General features: G+C 36.8%; 1 protein-coding gene across 9 annotated transcripts in view; it reads right to left on the bottom strand.

Annotated features, from left to right (window-relative positions):
• DISP1 (dispatched RND transporter family member 1) overlaps nucleotides 1-16,949 on the bottom strand; it is a 190,993-nt gene that overhangs the window by 9,613 nt on the left and 164,431 nt on the right. For 8 of the 9 annotated variants that reach the window (XM_055107759.2, XM_014343292.4, XM_055107773.2 and 5 more), the window contains 5 exons: nucleotides 13,316-13,345; nucleotides 5,653-5,776; nucleotides 4,750-4,877; nucleotides 4,288-4,385; nucleotides 1,404-1,501 (listed from right to left, as the gene is read on the bottom strand). In XM_055107759.2, coding sequence (XP_054963734.2) covers nucleotides 1,404-1,501; nucleotides 4,288-4,385; nucleotides 4,750-4,877; nucleotides 5,653-5,776; nucleotides 13,316-13,345 — 478 coding nt within the window. Of the gene's footprint in view, nucleotides 1-1,403; nucleotides 1,502-4,287; nucleotides 4,386-4,749; nucleotides 4,878-5,652; nucleotides 5,777-13,315; nucleotides 13,346-16,555; nucleotides 16,802-16,949 lie in introns of those variants that run through there. The other variant, XM_063596959.1, reaches the window with a different exon arrangement.

A 16,949-nucleotide genomic window follows, 5' to 3' on the forward strand; every position in this document is an offset into this window, starting at 1 on the left:
TGCATTGTAAATTTCAAGGTCACAGATCCACTGTGAGTGATGTACAAGTACCCAGCATAAAGTCTTGCACATAGTAAATATCGTTACACATTTACAACTTTAATTTTCTGTATAAGAAGTATCCTAATGCATGACAAAGAGAAATAGGTTCATAGCCTTCAAATAAGGAACTGATAGCTGTAGAAGAGAAGAAAACATCACAAATAAAAATTGATCACCAATTAAGAAACTTGGGTCTGTTTATAGATCGTTTGTGGCTTTGGTCTATGTGAAAGGAAGATAGCATTGACAGAAAATCCTGATACCTCAGTCGATTGGAAAGTCATTTTCAAAATGTACAAACAGCCTCTTAGAATGAAGGATGGGGTAAATCTGGGAGGTCTGGGACCAACTAACTAGGTTACCTGGTTAAGATACTTAGTTCGTAGAAGGTACTCATGTTAGTGCAATGAGACTGCTGGTTTGGGTGATCTCTTCTTTCCTTTCTACTGCCTATTTCATTAAGAAATTTCCCTGTTGACAGAACAGGTGATTGCATCAGGTGGTCAGGCTAGCTCTCAGCACGGCACATGATTTGATTTTTTAACCAGTCATTTTACATTTTAGAATTATGCTGAGAACACAAAGAGTTCCTTTTATGCTGGTTGCTATGCTTGGACAAGTTCATTAGTGACATCAGATAGCAGTTTCTATTTAGAGAAACTATCTCTGAACATATGAAATTGACAGCTCTTCCAAACCCAGAAGCTCACTACATTTTCTGATGCGGACATGTTTTTGGCTGTAGAGAAGACTGAGAGACAAAGCGCCTGTCTTCTTGCATCCCGGTGTCTCCCAAAGCAGCAAGGTGTTTAGCATTCAGGGCAGTTTGGATTGGATTACTCTGGTCATTTACATAGATACTGTATTTATGCTCTTTGATGTCCCCTTTCCCAGCCTGCTCCCTAAATTTCCCTTTGAGGTCACTGGCCCAAATGACCCAGTGATTGCCAGAGAGGCAGGCATTTCATTGCACAATTAAGATGCTGACAATTGCCTCAGGGCAGGAAATAGGGAACAATGAAACTAGGTTAGGAAATAAAAATACAACAAAAGAAGAAAAACAGTCTTAAATATTATACTGAAAAGAAATACTATGTGAAATAACAGAAAACACCATCGACAGCCAGAGATCATGAATGGGAAAGAAAAAGGAAGATGGTATGTTTTAAAGTTGAAGGAAACACGGACACTTCGATCCTGGGATCTGAGAGAATGCAAAGCTGGCCTGCTGGAGTTTACTCCTCAGTAGGTAAGCCTCTGAAGTACTTTCATCTGATCAGACACCAGGGTCAGCAGTAAAAGGAGTTTCAATAATACAGCCTTATTTGTGCTAAGGAGATTTTAGTTTTTATCTTACATACCCTGGAATTATCTACATTGCACATTGATTTAATTGCAGGTAAATTCCATAATGTCTCCCCTCCAGATGAAGTAAATACCACTCTGGAATATCGGTCACCTGGTGATATGAAAAAAAAAGGAAAGAAAAAGGTTTATAAATTATTCATTTATTTCATAAGACTCAGGATTTGGAAATAATTCAAACTGGGAAACCACATGGATGATTCATTAGCAGCAGGAAATTCTTTCCTTTGATAAATTCCAGGAGAAAATGTTAAAAGAAAAAAAAAAGCAATGCCATAATATTGTCTTAGTGCAAAGCCTTTGTCTACTCACTACATCTTAAAATTGTATGAATTATATAGCAAACCTATTTTTGGTCAGACTATAGGAAGAAAAATCCACAGGAATTTACAACAGGAAATGAATTGAATATATCTCTCTTGATTTCACAACACATCACCATAATACAAAAAGATGCACTAGGGAATACCAAGAATGGATTATAGGGATGTTCTCCCTGGCAGCTAACTAGAGAGGAGAGATGGTGGGTGATCTATTTAAAATCGCTAAAAACAGTCATCTAAGTACAGAATGCTGGCCATATTCTGGTTGAGTACATGGTCTCTCTGGTACACTAGAGGCTAGAAAAAACATTTTGAAAATCAGATTAACAAAAAAATATGTTTCTGAATAAGGGAGGTTGTATGATATACCAGAAAGAGCATGCATGGTCTTTAAAGTCAGATTAGGATATAACCAGGTCCTGTCATTTACTAGCTATGTGACCTTAGGCAACTAACAACTTCTCTGAGCCTTGGTTCTTCATTTGTAAAATGCAGACAGCAATATCTATCTCAAATAGCTGTGAGAATTAAATGAGATAATAATAGATGCCCAACAATATTGTTTCTGTATCCTCAGAACAGAAACAATATGAACCACGTATTAAAGAATATGAACCACATAAAACAAAGAAGATTAATTTTATGATAGTTAAAATGTCTAATTGTGCTAACAAATAAGCTGGTAAATTTATGAATAAAGCTTTATTATAAAAGTTTTTATTTATGATCATGAAGTTTTGGCTATTATCTCATGTTGACTGATTTTGGAGAGCAAAATCAGCCTGGTAGAAACTGAAGCATTTCATTTACATAGAGCTGGTAATGGCTTTAGTCAAGGCAGAATCTACTTATGAGACAGCATTTACTGTTGACTATTGAAATGTAATGTTTTTCCTGGTTAAGATCATAACTAACAGATGTTGGTTAAGCAATAATATATAGTAATACTTTGATTGAGAGAAATAAACCAGCCAGAACATGCAAGTAACCAGAGTTCAATTTCCTAATGTTTTTTAAGAGAAGAGACAGAAAAGGAAACATGTATTGCTTCCTGGGATCAGTATAAGGTTCTGCCTCATCTCCTACTATCTATTACTATACAGAGTAAGTGATCAAAATAAAGACCCTGAGACTTGGTAAACTCCAGAAACATCAAAGATCCAATCAGGTCATCCAGCGTTCTAATAAGACAGGAAAAAATACATTTAAGAGGGATTTTCAACACCAACAGCAAAAGCTGAAATCAAAAGAGCTTTAATGTTAATATTCACTTAATTAAAAATTACACTATCCACAATTCCTCAATCCTAATCACTATGGCTAATCAATGGCTTACATACTTATATTCATGTTCTCTAGGCTGTGCCTTCCTTCTCCCCTGGCAGCTGCAGAGTAATCAGGCTGACTCCATGTTACAGCAAATTTTGGGTAGTGAATTTGTTGCCAACATTTAGAGAATTAATGGCTCCACATTCAAATCTGGATTCTTGGCCAGGTACGGTGGCTCATGCCTGTAATCCCAGCACTTTGGGAAGTCAAGGCGGTGTGATCACCTGAGTTCGGGAGTTTGAGAGCAGCCTAACCAACACGGATGGAGAAACCCCGTCTCTACTAAAAATACAAAATTAGCCAGGCATGGTGGTGCATGCCTGTAATCCCAGCTACTCGGGAAGGCTGAAGCAGGAGAATCGCTTGAACCTGGGAGGTGGAGGTTGTGGTGAGACAAGATCGCACCATTGTACTCCAGCCTGGGCAACAAGAGCGAAACTCTGTCTCAAAAAAAAAAAAAAAAAAAAAAAAAATTCTGGGTTTTTGACCTCTGGCAAGTTCTTGCAACATTTGGGCCCTCATTTCTAGAACCCCATCTTTTGTCACGGCTAAGTAGCAGCCGATTTCTTTCGACAGGGCAGATGTTCCTTAGTGTTCCACAATCACCATCACTTCTCCTGTCACACCTAGCTAGCTTTATTCACTTGGATTATATGCCAGGCCCCTGAGGCATTCAAACTTTGAACCTCTAGACTTTATTTTTTTCACCTCTCTACCTCTACTGCCTAGTGATGAGGTAGCACACAGAAGGCTCTTAATATGGTATTGCTTTTTGAATGAATCAGAACTTTAAGCCATTTTCTGATTCATTTTAGAATGAATTGGAACTTTAAATAATTTTTTAATAATTCAACAGATTATTTCAAGGTTCAATGCAAAAATATGTACCTGTACTTGATCTAGAAATAAATAGTACAAGGAATTTTTTAAAAGACTTGAAATGTTGGGCAAGGTCAAGAATTTCATTAGATTTATATCTTCCTTAAAATAAGAAAACTCAATCGTTACTTTTTTCAGTAATTTTAATAATATAATAAACTCAGACTAGTAGTTGACTAAACTGGAGAAGTAAAAGAAAAAGTTAATTAGCCAAAATTTCTTTAGGTTCAACAGCAACAGTGAAGCTGTGTGACTAGCCACACATGGCTATCAGTCTAGACTGTGATCATGTTCAATTTTAAATGCGAGCAAACTGCTGAGCGGTTTGTTCATCTACAATGTCACTCACTTGGAACGTCGCAGAAAAAGCTGTCCTTGTGGAAGTTCCAGTCAACTTCTCTTTTCTCTCTTTCATAATGATCATCTGACCATCTATCATCCCGATGGCTGAAATGGAATGACAATTTGATCTTCAATAAAGTTCTCGTTATTTCAAAGCTCATAAGCATACTGGAAACATTACTTCCTCAAAGCCATGACCTGCTTAGTCCTTGATATTAAGTTGAAAGGATTAAAAGAAGCAACCAACATTAATTTTCTCACTTCTAAAAAAGAAAAAAAAAAGAAAATCTCACCTTTTCATCCTACTACAACAAAATCTTTAAACACAATGACAAGTTAAGCAAATTCAGTGGCAAAGATTTTGAGCCACACATTTTACATTTAAATTTTTTGTTTAGGTAGTATTTGAAGAGGAATTCATTAAGCAATGTTTTGTCTAAAAGTTATATAAAAATAAATAATTGATTACCTTTTGGCTTGTTCATCTGCATATTTAAAGGGATAATTTGCTAATGTTGCTTTGTATCCTGTATTTTTCACCATATTATTCCATGTGACCAATCTCTGGCCTATTGCTGTTCCTCTTGGTTCAAAACCCTAAGGCAAAATTACAGGTGCTCATTAGTGTATTTCATTTCAGGCTAAGTACAGTTACAATAAAAGCTTGGGAAAGCAATGTCAAAGTGATATATAGCTTTCAACAGAAAATATAGCTGTTCCTCACAGCTACTCCAGAGGTGACTGCATTAAAACAAGATGCCTTGACATGATAATCATCACCTATTTGCTGTGACAAAACAGTTTGATTCTTTGGTATGTTACAAGTCTAAGGAAAGTTTATCTTTCCAACTCATGCCTCAGCATTTAGTAAATACTTACTTTTATCTTATAAAAATTATGATCAAATTAAATCATGTTACGCACTGTTAGTATTTTTATAAAGAGTGTTTCATTATCTTTGACCATATTTTCCTCATTATTCCACTCCAGAGAAACATTTACTTAAAAACCGACTCTGTGATCTGTTAGTAATACTGAAATTCCTTTAATTTCTTTGGGAGAAAACAGAGATAGTGTTAAAGACTTTATGAGAATAATTTTGTAGAAGGCAGATTCTCCAATTTATTGCTTTTTAGCTTAAACATGGGGACCAAGAAGCAAACCTTCCAGATTTTTGAGGGTAAACAAGTTCCTTGACCTTTTAAGAACCTGATAATACAGATAAAGTCATGTCTTTACTTTTCAGAAAGAGAATTGTTGCTTGAGAAGGTTTTTAAAGAAATGGGTTACTAAATAACATAATGCAACATGTATTAAAATACACAATATTTGGAGATGATTTTAGGCTAAAGAAAACATAAATGTTACTTACCAGCAATGGATCAGAGAAGTCAGGGAGCTCTGGCACTAATACTCCAACCAAGGCACAGACCACGATGAACATGGTGCACATGCCCAAGACCACCACCGGCCAGTCGGCTATCAGGGCTGCATAACTACAAAACACAAAGAAGTGTCGGCTATCAGAGCTGCATAACTACAGAAACACAAAGAAGGCACAAAGAAGGCCCTTCGCAGAAATATTTTTGGTACCTAAGAGAGCAATTTATGAAATCCTCATATTGTAGACCACATACAGGTGTTTATCAATACAATATCTAATGGGATTATAAGTATTTGTATGTAATTGTAGTAGAAAGTTACAAGATCATTGTCCCCTCATTTTTGTGATCAAGTAGCACTTTATGCCACAGGCTATTGAGAGTCAGAATAATGTTCATATATGACAAGTAACATTTTATATCTACATCTATGCCTGTAAGGAGATATAAAATACACACTTCATCAGTGGAAAGAAAATAAATTTTAACAGAGGATCCATACTCCAATCAGTGTCTTTCAGAACTTTTGTTTCTCTAGTTATTCCCTTTCTCCACACCTTTACTCTCACAGTTCTTAAACAGTGAGAGTCTATAAACAGGTTCATACAGTGCAAATCTTAAAAATAACCAAACTAAGGGCTGAGCATGGTGGCTCACACCTGTAATCTCAGCACTTTGGGAGGCTGAGGGGGGTGGATCACAAGGTCAGGAGTTCAAGACCATCCTGACTAACACAGTGAAAACCTGTCTTTACTAAAAATACAAAAAATTAGCTGGGCATGGTGGCACACGCCTGTAGTCCTAGCTACTCGGGAGGCTGAGGCAGGAGAATCACTTGAACCCGGGAGGCGGAGGTTGCAGTGAGCTGAGATCATGCCACTGCACTCCAGCCTGGGCAACAGAGCTAGATTCTGTCTCAAAAAAAAAAAAAAAAAACTAAACTAAACACTTCCCATAAACCTGTAACTTTCCTTCTAGCTAAAACTACAGTGAGCATATCCACTAGATATGTGAGTTCCATGAGAGCAGAAATTCTTGTCTGATTCATTTAGTGTACTATCAGTGGAAGGTGATCAATAACTATCTATTGACTAAATGAACAAACATCTGATGCTTGTACTCTCCAGCTACTACAATCTGGTTTTAGTCTCTTCCCACATGTGGAGAACTGTCTCTATTACCAAATCCTAACACTGGGCCCTTTCTTCCAGATGCGCTTCCCACACCCTCATTTGTTACCTCAAATTGAAAGATCTGTTTCTGTATCCCTTCCATGAGGTCCTGGATCACACGTTATTATTTTGGCACTTCCAAGTCTTGATATGAGCTGAGTACCCAACAGAAGCTGACTAAACTGAACATTTTCTAAAATTCAAAATGCATCCTGCAAACTTCTGGCTTCTTGAATCTTTATTAGAAGAAAAGCAAGACAAAATATTTAACTTGTGGACCACTACTCTCAAATTCTCAGTAATGTTAGCTCATTTGGCTGCTGCAATGGCTATTTCTGGCTCATTTGAAATAGGATTCTTACTCATATATTTTTGAGTTATTTCTTCAAAATCATGCTAGTAGTTACAAATAATTCTGGTGGCTCTAAATGTCAGTCTGAAAAAAAGCTACTATATGTCTCTAATAATAGACTGCCAATTTTTATAATCTGATGTCTTAACTTTATTGATCTGGCTTTGTGGGGATATTTGCTTCAAATTATAATTCTAGTAAGGATATTAAAATATAGCGCAATTATGCTTTAAGGGAGCATGTGCACAGGCACTTTTCACTGCTGCTCTTTTAAAGTAATCTTAAAAGGCCAGACACAGTGGCTCACGCCTGTAATCCCAACACTTTGGGATGCTGAGGCAGTCAGATCACCTGAGGTCAGGAGTTTGAGACCAGCCTGGCCAACATGGTGAAACTCTGTCTCTACAAAAATACAAAAATTAACTGGGCATGGTGGCACACGCCTGTAGTCCCAGCTACTTGGGAGGCTGAGGCAGGAGAATTACTTGAACCCAGGAGGCAGAGGTTGCAGTGAGCAGAGATCATATCACTGCACTCCAGCCTGGGTGAGCAACGCTCTGTCAAAAAAAAAAAAAGAGAGAAAGAAATAAAGCTATAAAGGAAGGAAGGAAGAAAAAAGAAAGAAAGAAAGAGAAGAGAGAGAAAGAAAGAAAAAAGAACGAGAGAGAGAAAGAGAAATCTTATAAAAATAAATAAATAAATACAAGCTCGTCCTTATTCAGAATACCAGTTGCTCTTGTGCTTTACATAAATTATTATATTGTTCAATTCTCACAACAACCCTTGGAGATGAAACTGCAGCATTGACAAGTTATAGAACTTATTCAATGTCACAAAACTAGGAACCTAGATAGTCTGGTTCTAGTGTCAGGGCTTTTCATCTCTGGGCTGTCATTTCTTTCTTCAGACACAAGAGTAATTAGAAACATTAGGAATAACTACACTTGCCACAAATGTCTGCTTCCCAAAACTTACAATTAAAAATTCCTAGCCCTACTTATAGTTAATTTCTCTATGCAAAATCATATGGGTTCTAAGTTTGAACATTATTCACTAGACTGCAAATTTTAGATTTAAAAACTCATTCAGGAAAAATGATGCTAGATAAGACAGAATAACCTTTTAGAATAATTCTGAATATAATAAAAACATTTAAGTGACAATAAGCTGATTGTGGTTGTTCAAATGTAAACACCAAGTGTCTAGAAGCTTTCACACTTCTAGGACACACCCTGTGCAAAAATATTCTCCTTACTTTATTTCCTCCTCCACAAAATGCAAACTAAGATGAAAGTAACTAGTTTTGAAGCAATAAAGTCCTCTGTCTCAATAGCACATTTGAGACTACTTTCATTGCTTCAGACTTAAAAAGAGTCCTTTACATTTTAGACCATTAAAATATCAGCCCTGTGAAATGAAAATGGCCCCAGGCTTATACAATTATTCATTACACTTTATTTTAAATGGATTCATTTTCTCTCAAATGAATCAGAAGTTATGCATTTTTACCTATTAACATGTTATCAATAGAGGGCAGTAGGCTCCAAATTGCTTAGTATTCATACTGTGGTTTAATTTACCCATATAATAACTTTTAATTTTGTGTTCTTGAAAATCTGCACACACGTATAGCAACGTTAAAAGCCCCATTCAATAATTGCTTTTCTTCCCTTTGAAAACATTTGGTTTTGATTTTACAGCACTGCTACACACCATATACGTGCACTGACTACATATGGCAACTTTATGGCATTAGTGATTTCAGCACATTTCTTCCAAACACGTTTAACCTCACTATATTACAATTCCACTTCCTTACACAGCCGATGTTTCCCACGCTAACCTTTCCTAGAGATAACTGTTCACATTTAAGTAATGGGATCACCATCCTGAGTATATAAAACACCATGGGGGAAAGCCCAATCATTCTAAGTAAATTTTACTCAAACAAGTATTTCTCCTCAACACCACAAAATTGCTGAGGCTAATTCTACTCCTCCTGCTATCTATGCAAATATATAGTATAGCTGTGGGTACCACATGGGAAACAGAGTTGCATGCGCAATATGAAATCCAGACAATGGTTGTAATATGAAGATAAAAGTCTAATAAAGTAGGAAAATTGGAGAAGTAAAGGAAATTAAAAAGTCTATAAATCTCACAAATATATATATATATTTGATGATGCTATATATATATATATATATCCATATCCTGTGCATTATTCTCTTTGAAAAGTGAACCACATGTAGAGTAGAAGAATTTTCAAAGGAACCATTCTTTTAACTATCATGTATTCTTCTGCATATCAAATCATATTTGTCTTTCATCCACCTTCTCTAATATTGAAAATCTTTAGACACCACAATATAACTGTAAATGTGGCCCACCTCTGTAACACCTGGCTTACAGCAGGTAGTCATTTTCCAGTGAAAGACCCTTTTCCCGGAGGCCCTACTGCTGTACTAGCTGCTGAGGTTAGGGCCCACAACTCTTTACAGGGCACTGCTGTATAAAAGTTCACATCATCTTCTCAATAGGTTAAGTCTCAAATAGGAGACGGATCTGAAGGGCTCATTCTCCTTTTACAGAAGAAGGAACAGAAGTAGCAGAGGTAATGAAATGCGTTCGTGGATGAACCATGGATCTGAGCTAGCAGGCATGCTGCCTGGCGTTCTGGTCCAGGCTGTTACTGCCATGCTGGAGTTTTCACTGGTACTCAGTGGAAGTCCCTCAAACATAGTCAGAGATTTTCAGTCACCTTATTATTGGGTTTACTCTGGAAACAGATCAGAAATAACTGTTAAAACAAATAAACGAAGTATCTTATAGAGCCAGCTTATGCTCAAGTGACATTAAAATGGGGGCCAATTTTAAGTGGGTCATTTATATTACAATAACATTCCCCCATAATAAATTTTCCTCTTAGCTTACAAAGATTTTTTTTTCCCTTGCTCTTTGCTGCCTTTCTCAAAACAGTCTTCTTTTTTCTCTTCCCTCTGAGCAGAAAGCCGTGTTTCAGATGGTATAATTCAGTGCCCACACCAGAGGCTTCCTTTTCCTCACCGACCACCGGATCTTTAACCCCTTATAGCCTGGCTTTTGCTCTCATGACTTTTCTGAATTGCCCAAGTCAACTAACTATTCTTGGTTTTTACCTTCCTTGACCTGAGCAGAATTTAACACTGTTAGCTACCTCTTTCTTCCTAAAAATCCTTTCCCCGTTGGTTTATTCCTTTCTGTTCCTCTTAATAACTCTTTCTTATTCCTCTTGTCCCTTAAAGATAGACATTTCAAAATGTTAAGTCATAACTTTTCCAGTGGCATCAACTATCAACTTAGTGAGAAGAGTGATTGAAGTTTGAGAAAATTAAAAAAAAAAGAAAAGAGTATACAACTCTTTTTCTTGTGAAGTAACAAATTCATCCAACAATTAGCATTAAACAATAAGGAAGCAAGGCATTCTGGGAATACAAAAATGGCAGACTTGGATCTTGCCCTCAGGGAATTTACAGCCTAATACAGAAAATAAGACAGGCACACAAATATCTACAAGACAGGTTAAAAAAAAATGTGTGTGCTTTTTGTTTTTTTCTTTCCCCCCGCGAGACGGAGTCTTGCTCTGTCACCCAGGCTAGAGTGCAGTGGCACGATCTTGGCTCACTGCAACCTCCACCTCCCGAGTTCAAGCAATTCTCCCGCCTCAGCCTCCTGAGTAGCTGGGATTCCAGGCACCCGCCACCATGCCCAGCTAATTTTTGTATTTTTAGTAGAGACAGGGTTTCACCATGTTGGCCAGGCTGGTCTCAAACTCCTGACCTCGTGATCTGCCCGCCTCGGCCTCCCACAGTGCTGGGATTATAGGCGTGAGCCACTGTGCCCGGCCAAAAATATGTGTTTTTTAGAGGGGTACAGATGAAATGTTTTGTGAATTCAATAAGGGAAGCAATAAGTTCCAGCCAAGGTGGGAAAGGGGAATCAGGAAAGGCTTTGTTGAAGAAGTTATATTTATATGCACATGTACTTAAAAGAAATTAGAACTCTGTTTTAATAACACCAATTTAATAACAGAGAAAGAGATCTTTTCAAAGTAAAATTCTTAGTCATTTGCAAAAGCGCTATTTATAGAAAAGTAGAAATTTGTTTTCTTAATATGCCGTATTTACTTCCATACCTCTTTCCCTTATTTTTTCTTTCTCTCTTGTTTTTTTGCAAAAATGAAAAGGGAATTGGATAAACAAAATGTAGTATATACATACAATGGAATATTATTCAGCCTTACAAAAAGGAGATTCTAATACATGCTACAACATGAATGAACCTGGAAGAAATTATACTAAGTGAAATAAGCCAGTTCCAAAAGGACAAATACTGTAGGATTCGACTCATACGAGGTACTTACAGCAGTCAAACCCATAGAGACAGAAAGCAGAATGATGGTTGCTAGGGCCTGGGGGTAGGAGAAAATGGGGAGTTAATGTATAATGGGTACAGAATTTCAGTTTTACAACAGAAAAAAAGTTTTGGAAATGGATGGTGGTGATGGTTATACAACAATGTGAATGTACATAATGCCAATGAACTGTACTCTTAAAAATAGTTAAAAGGCAACATATATGTTATATATACAACAAATATAAACATGTTATATATACAACATATATAACATATAAACATGTTATAACATTTAAAGTATGTCAACATGTTATATCTATCATATAAACCTGTTATATATAACATATAAACCTATGTTATATATAACATATATGAGTACACGCTCTCTCTCTCTCTCTCTCTCTCTCTATATATATATATATATATATATATTTTTTTTTTTGAGACAGAGTCTGGCTCTGCCACCCAGGCTTGAGTGTAGTGGTGTATTTCAGCTAAGCACAAACTGCTTCCTAAGCTCAAGAGTCCTCCGACCACAGCCTTCCGAGTAGCTGGGACTACAGGTGCAAACCACAATGCTTGGCTAACTTTTTGTATTTTTTTGTAGACACAGGTGTCCCCATGTTGCCTTGGCTGGTCTTAAACTCCTGACCTCAAGTGATCCGCCTGCCTCATCCTCCCAAAGTGCTGGGATTATAGGCGTGAGCCACTGCGCCTGGCCTATTATGTATATTTTACCACAATTTTAAAAATATATTTTTTTTAAATAGAAGGAGAGTTTACTAATTAATATTTATGTAGTAATTTCACTTCAAAGACAGGATAACTCCCTTGAGGCAGGCTTCAGTGTTATCAGCATTTGAGCTTCTTTGGCAACTGAATTTCAAAGATCACTTAGAATTTCTTAAGTGTAATGACATTGTATCTGGAATTACAATGTGTAAGGACATCTGATGAGAAAACGCTTTTTTTAGGAACTCTTATCAAGTTAAAATTTTCTCTATTGAAAGATAAGCCTTAGACATTTTCACATAAAAGAATACTTCCATTAGTAACAAGATTTTTAAAAAGAAAGACAACCCCTCTGAAATAAACTGCCATGAATTCGAGTCATGGTAGTTGGCAGAACAGTATCTCTTTCCTCACTAAGTAAGCCAATCCGTTGCAGGAAGGAATGCAAAATAAATAAACAAATATAAATGTTTACGCACAAATATTTTTTTTTTTGAGATGGAGTCTTGCTCTGTCCCCCAGGCTGGAGTACAGTGGCACAATCTTGGCTCACTGCAACTGCCACCTCCCAGGTTCAAGCGATTCTCCTGCCTCAGCCTCCTGAGTAGCTGGAACTAAAGGCACGTGCCTCCACGCCTGGCTAATTTTTGTATTTTTGGTAGACATGGGGTTTTGCCATGTTGGCCAGGCTGGTCCCGAACTCCCGACCTCAGGTGATCCACCCACTTGGCTTCCCAAAGTGCTGGGATTACAAGCATGAGCCACTGCACCTAGCCCTAGACACAAATAGAATTTAATAGGGTTAGAAATCTACCTTAAGATTAAAACCACTTTTGGAGATATGGAATTCCTCAAGCAGCCAACTCATGGGACATTTCTTTTTCTTTCATAAAAATATGAATGAGGAAAGTGAAAAGAACAGCAAAATACGGAGAAAATACTAGACTGGAAAAAGCATGCAGGTAAGTTTATTATTTAATAAGATGACCCAGATTACTTTACCTTTTTGGCAACTTGAAAGGTCTGGATGGTCTGAAAAAAAAAAAAAAGCAAAGGAAAAATGATCAAAAACAAAGCATCATAAACATCATAACATAAACAAAGGCTTTACATATGTGTTGAACATTTTACTTGTTATCTCTTACAAAGAATCCTGGAAGTGTTAAAAAAAAAAAGGCAATCTATTTGAGAGATTTTAAACAATGAATGTTGGCTACTTTACATACTAGTAGAGACAGCTTGAGTGGCTAGTCAGGAGGCAGAACCTTCCCAGACTCCATATCACCCTCTCCTAATGGAATCATACTCACACTGTACAACATTCTTCTCTGAGATCTACAGCTACCAGATTCAGTCTTCTCTCCCCTAACAGGAATCCACATCCCTCAGTCTCCAATCTAAGCTGCTTCCTTACGTAGCAAAGATCCCAACACTTAAAAAAATAGGATATTAATACCTTCTTTTAGGTATTCTATTCCCTCTTCAAGATACCAGCTGCTTCTCCATTTTTCAGTTTCTTAATATCTAACTTCACAATCTACTTCAACAGATACGGGCTTGTGTTTCCAATCAGCTCTTTCCCATACTGTTTTATTATTCCCACTCATCCTTTGTACCTTGCCTCCCAGATATAGAATAAGCTTGCTAAAGAAACTCCAAACTAAGTCTCAATCTCCAAACTTTGTATTCCTATCAGATTATTTTTTTCCTATTTACTGGAAAGCATTTAATAAATATTTGTTGAACAAACAAAAGTACACTGGTTATCACAGTGTGGTCTAAAGAGAGCTGGGAGTTCCTGAGACCCTTTCATGGGGTTTGTGAGACCTCCCTTTTCCAACTATAGATCTGTGTAAAGCCAGATTTTCTTCATATACTTCATATATTTCAACCAAATGGCATATTGCCATAGATTGCAGAACAAATATGAGAATACGGCTATCTTTTAGTAAGCCACGTGTCAAAGAGATTTGCAAAAATGTAAAACAATGATACTTATCTTGCTAAACTTTTTTGTTTTGAAAAATGTAATTATTATTCACAAAATGTGTTATTTATGTTAACATGTAATGGGCTTATTATTTTTAACGAGTTTCATAATTTAATATTTGTCAGTTCCAATTCCAATATGGTACATATCAGCTAAACACATAAACAAAAGCTCTTTGAAGGTTCTCAACAATTTTTGAAACTGTAAAGGGGTTGCATGACCCAAAGTTTAGGAACCACTACACTAATTTATTGAGGATATATAAATATTTGCTGACTGAATAATTGAATTGCCTAGCTACATACTCTTTCTTAAAATGAAATCTTTCACCAGACTGTACCATACTTGGAGAAACAAAACAAAATGTAAAAACCTGTCCTCCAAACTTTCTACTTTAAGCTATTACTCTTCCAATAGTTGGAACCCTACCTTGGAATTTCTTGAAGATCTAAAGTTCTCTTTCCTATTTTCTCTCTCCATTTACATTTCTCCCTCAGATACATGTACCCACTCTTAAAAAGAAACATTTATCTAATTCCTAGTATACCCATGAACAAGACAAACAGGGTTCCCAACTACACAGAGCTAACATTCTGGAATGCATTTTGTATTAAACTGTTGATACAAGAGATGCATGTGTTCTAAATTTCAAGCTTTATTTACATGCCCTCGTTATGGATTCTAAGCCCATTAAAATATTAAAACCAAGGAGATGGAACAATCTCAGAAGTTGCAAGCACCAGAAAGAATTTTAGGGAATATATATTCCAATTCCACTGCAGCCTCATTTTTAGAGATGGACCTCAGTTTGCCTTTGGTCTCTCAGCATCTTAATAGTGGAGCTGTAGTGAGAACTCAAGTCTCTTGATACCTAATTTGCTGCTCTCTGTCCTGTGAGTATTTGTCTGTAAAACCAAGGAAGAAAAGCCCATAGGGCAAAAAGTATTAACCTCTTATACAGAAAATAATTGTCTTTTCTTTTGGCAGATGTGGAACTTAAAGTCTGAGTTTCCACTAAGAACAGCATAAGAGAAGTCATTTTTTGTTCTGAGACAGAGTCTTGCTCTGTTGCCCAGGCTGGAGTGCAGTGGCACGATCTTGGCTCACTGCAGCCTCTGCCTCTTGGGTTCCAGCGATCCTCCTGCCTCAGCCACCTGGGTAGTTGGGACTACAGGCGCATGCCACCAAGCCCAGCTAATTTTTGCATTTTTAGTAGAGATGGGGTTTCACCATGTTGGCCAGGCTGGCCTCGAACTCCTGACCTCCCACCCGCCTGGGCCTCCCAAAGTGCTGGGATTACAGGCCTGAGCCACTGTGCCCAGCCAAGAACTTGTTGCTTTAAGAAAAAAGGTGAGCCTGAATATTTACAGCATTATAAAGGATACCAAAAATGCATTCTTTTTATATATGTACAGTAAAGATAATTCATTTTTTAAAAATCTAAAAAAAAGACATTAGATACATAAAAAGGAACCATATCTTATTTGTATTCATATCTCCATAACTAGTATAATGTATGGTCCTTTGTGGATGTCAGATCAGTGCGTGTTGGATTAATGAATGGGGATCTTTGATTACTTTTCTCATACTCAACAGCTTTGAAATCAGTAGACAATGAATTAAAAAAGCAAGAAGCTAGGGACATAAATATTAATATAGGTAATTTTTATTTTGTTTCTCTTTCTCTCTTATACACACACACACACACACACACACACACACACACTTTGTTACATCAGCCCATTCCTATTTGTCAATCCTAAACTCTTTCAACATTTTACTAAACTTTGTAAGTTTCTCTTTGTGCCTCTGTATCCTACAGTATAGGCTCTCTGTTCAATGCTGCAGGAACCATTAGTTTGTTGGTTAATCAGAAAGGTTAATTAAAGAGAAACATTTTTTGAAGTTCTACATACATTCCTTAAATATCTAATAGTAACTTAAACATAAATGTTAATCTGTTCTTACATAAACCATAGACCTGCTGCATTGTCTATGACTGAGTTTTTGAGGACTTTGGATACTTTTGAGTATCCTGGATATACCGACTACAATACACATCTAAATTTTGATGATTTTTTTTCCCAGATCTTTTACAATTTTCTCTTCCATGCCTAATTCAGCAGTAAAATTTTTTTGTAGCAATTAACCTTTTTTTCCTAAGGCTACAATTTTCTTTCCATGAAATCAACTTTTTCTTTTAGCATCTATATATAAGTGAACTAAAAACATTAATCAGATAACATAATTACCAAAACAAGCCAACTGGCATGCGTGGGTTTGGTAAGCACACTTGTCAAATGCTGGGAGCAGAAGTGTGTGGCTGTAGGAGACAGCAGCCTCCTGACCTGCAGCACTCAGCTGGCCAGGGCTATCCAAGTATGCACAGAGGGACGGAGTGCAGGGCCACTCCAGTGAGCTGGTGAGGGCTTAGCAGCTTTACACAGACTGGGCTTTCAGTGAACACGTTCACATCTGAAGAAGCCATGAAGCACACTTAGTTTTTCTGGTGAATCTACAAAAGACCAAAAACCCCCAAAAGCTGTATTTTCAAATACAATTACACATTGATTTTTCAATGAGTTTTATTGAGATATAATTCATATACCATATAATTCACCCAATTAAGTGTACAATTCCATGTTT

This window comes from Pan paniscus, chromosome 1 (genome assembly GCF_029289425.2).
Source record: "Pan paniscus chromosome 1, NHGRI_mPanPan1-v2.0_pri, whole genome shotgun sequence".
In the NCBI taxonomy this organism is placed as follows: Eukaryota; Metazoa; Chordata; class Mammalia; order Primates; family Hominidae; genus Pan; species Pan paniscus.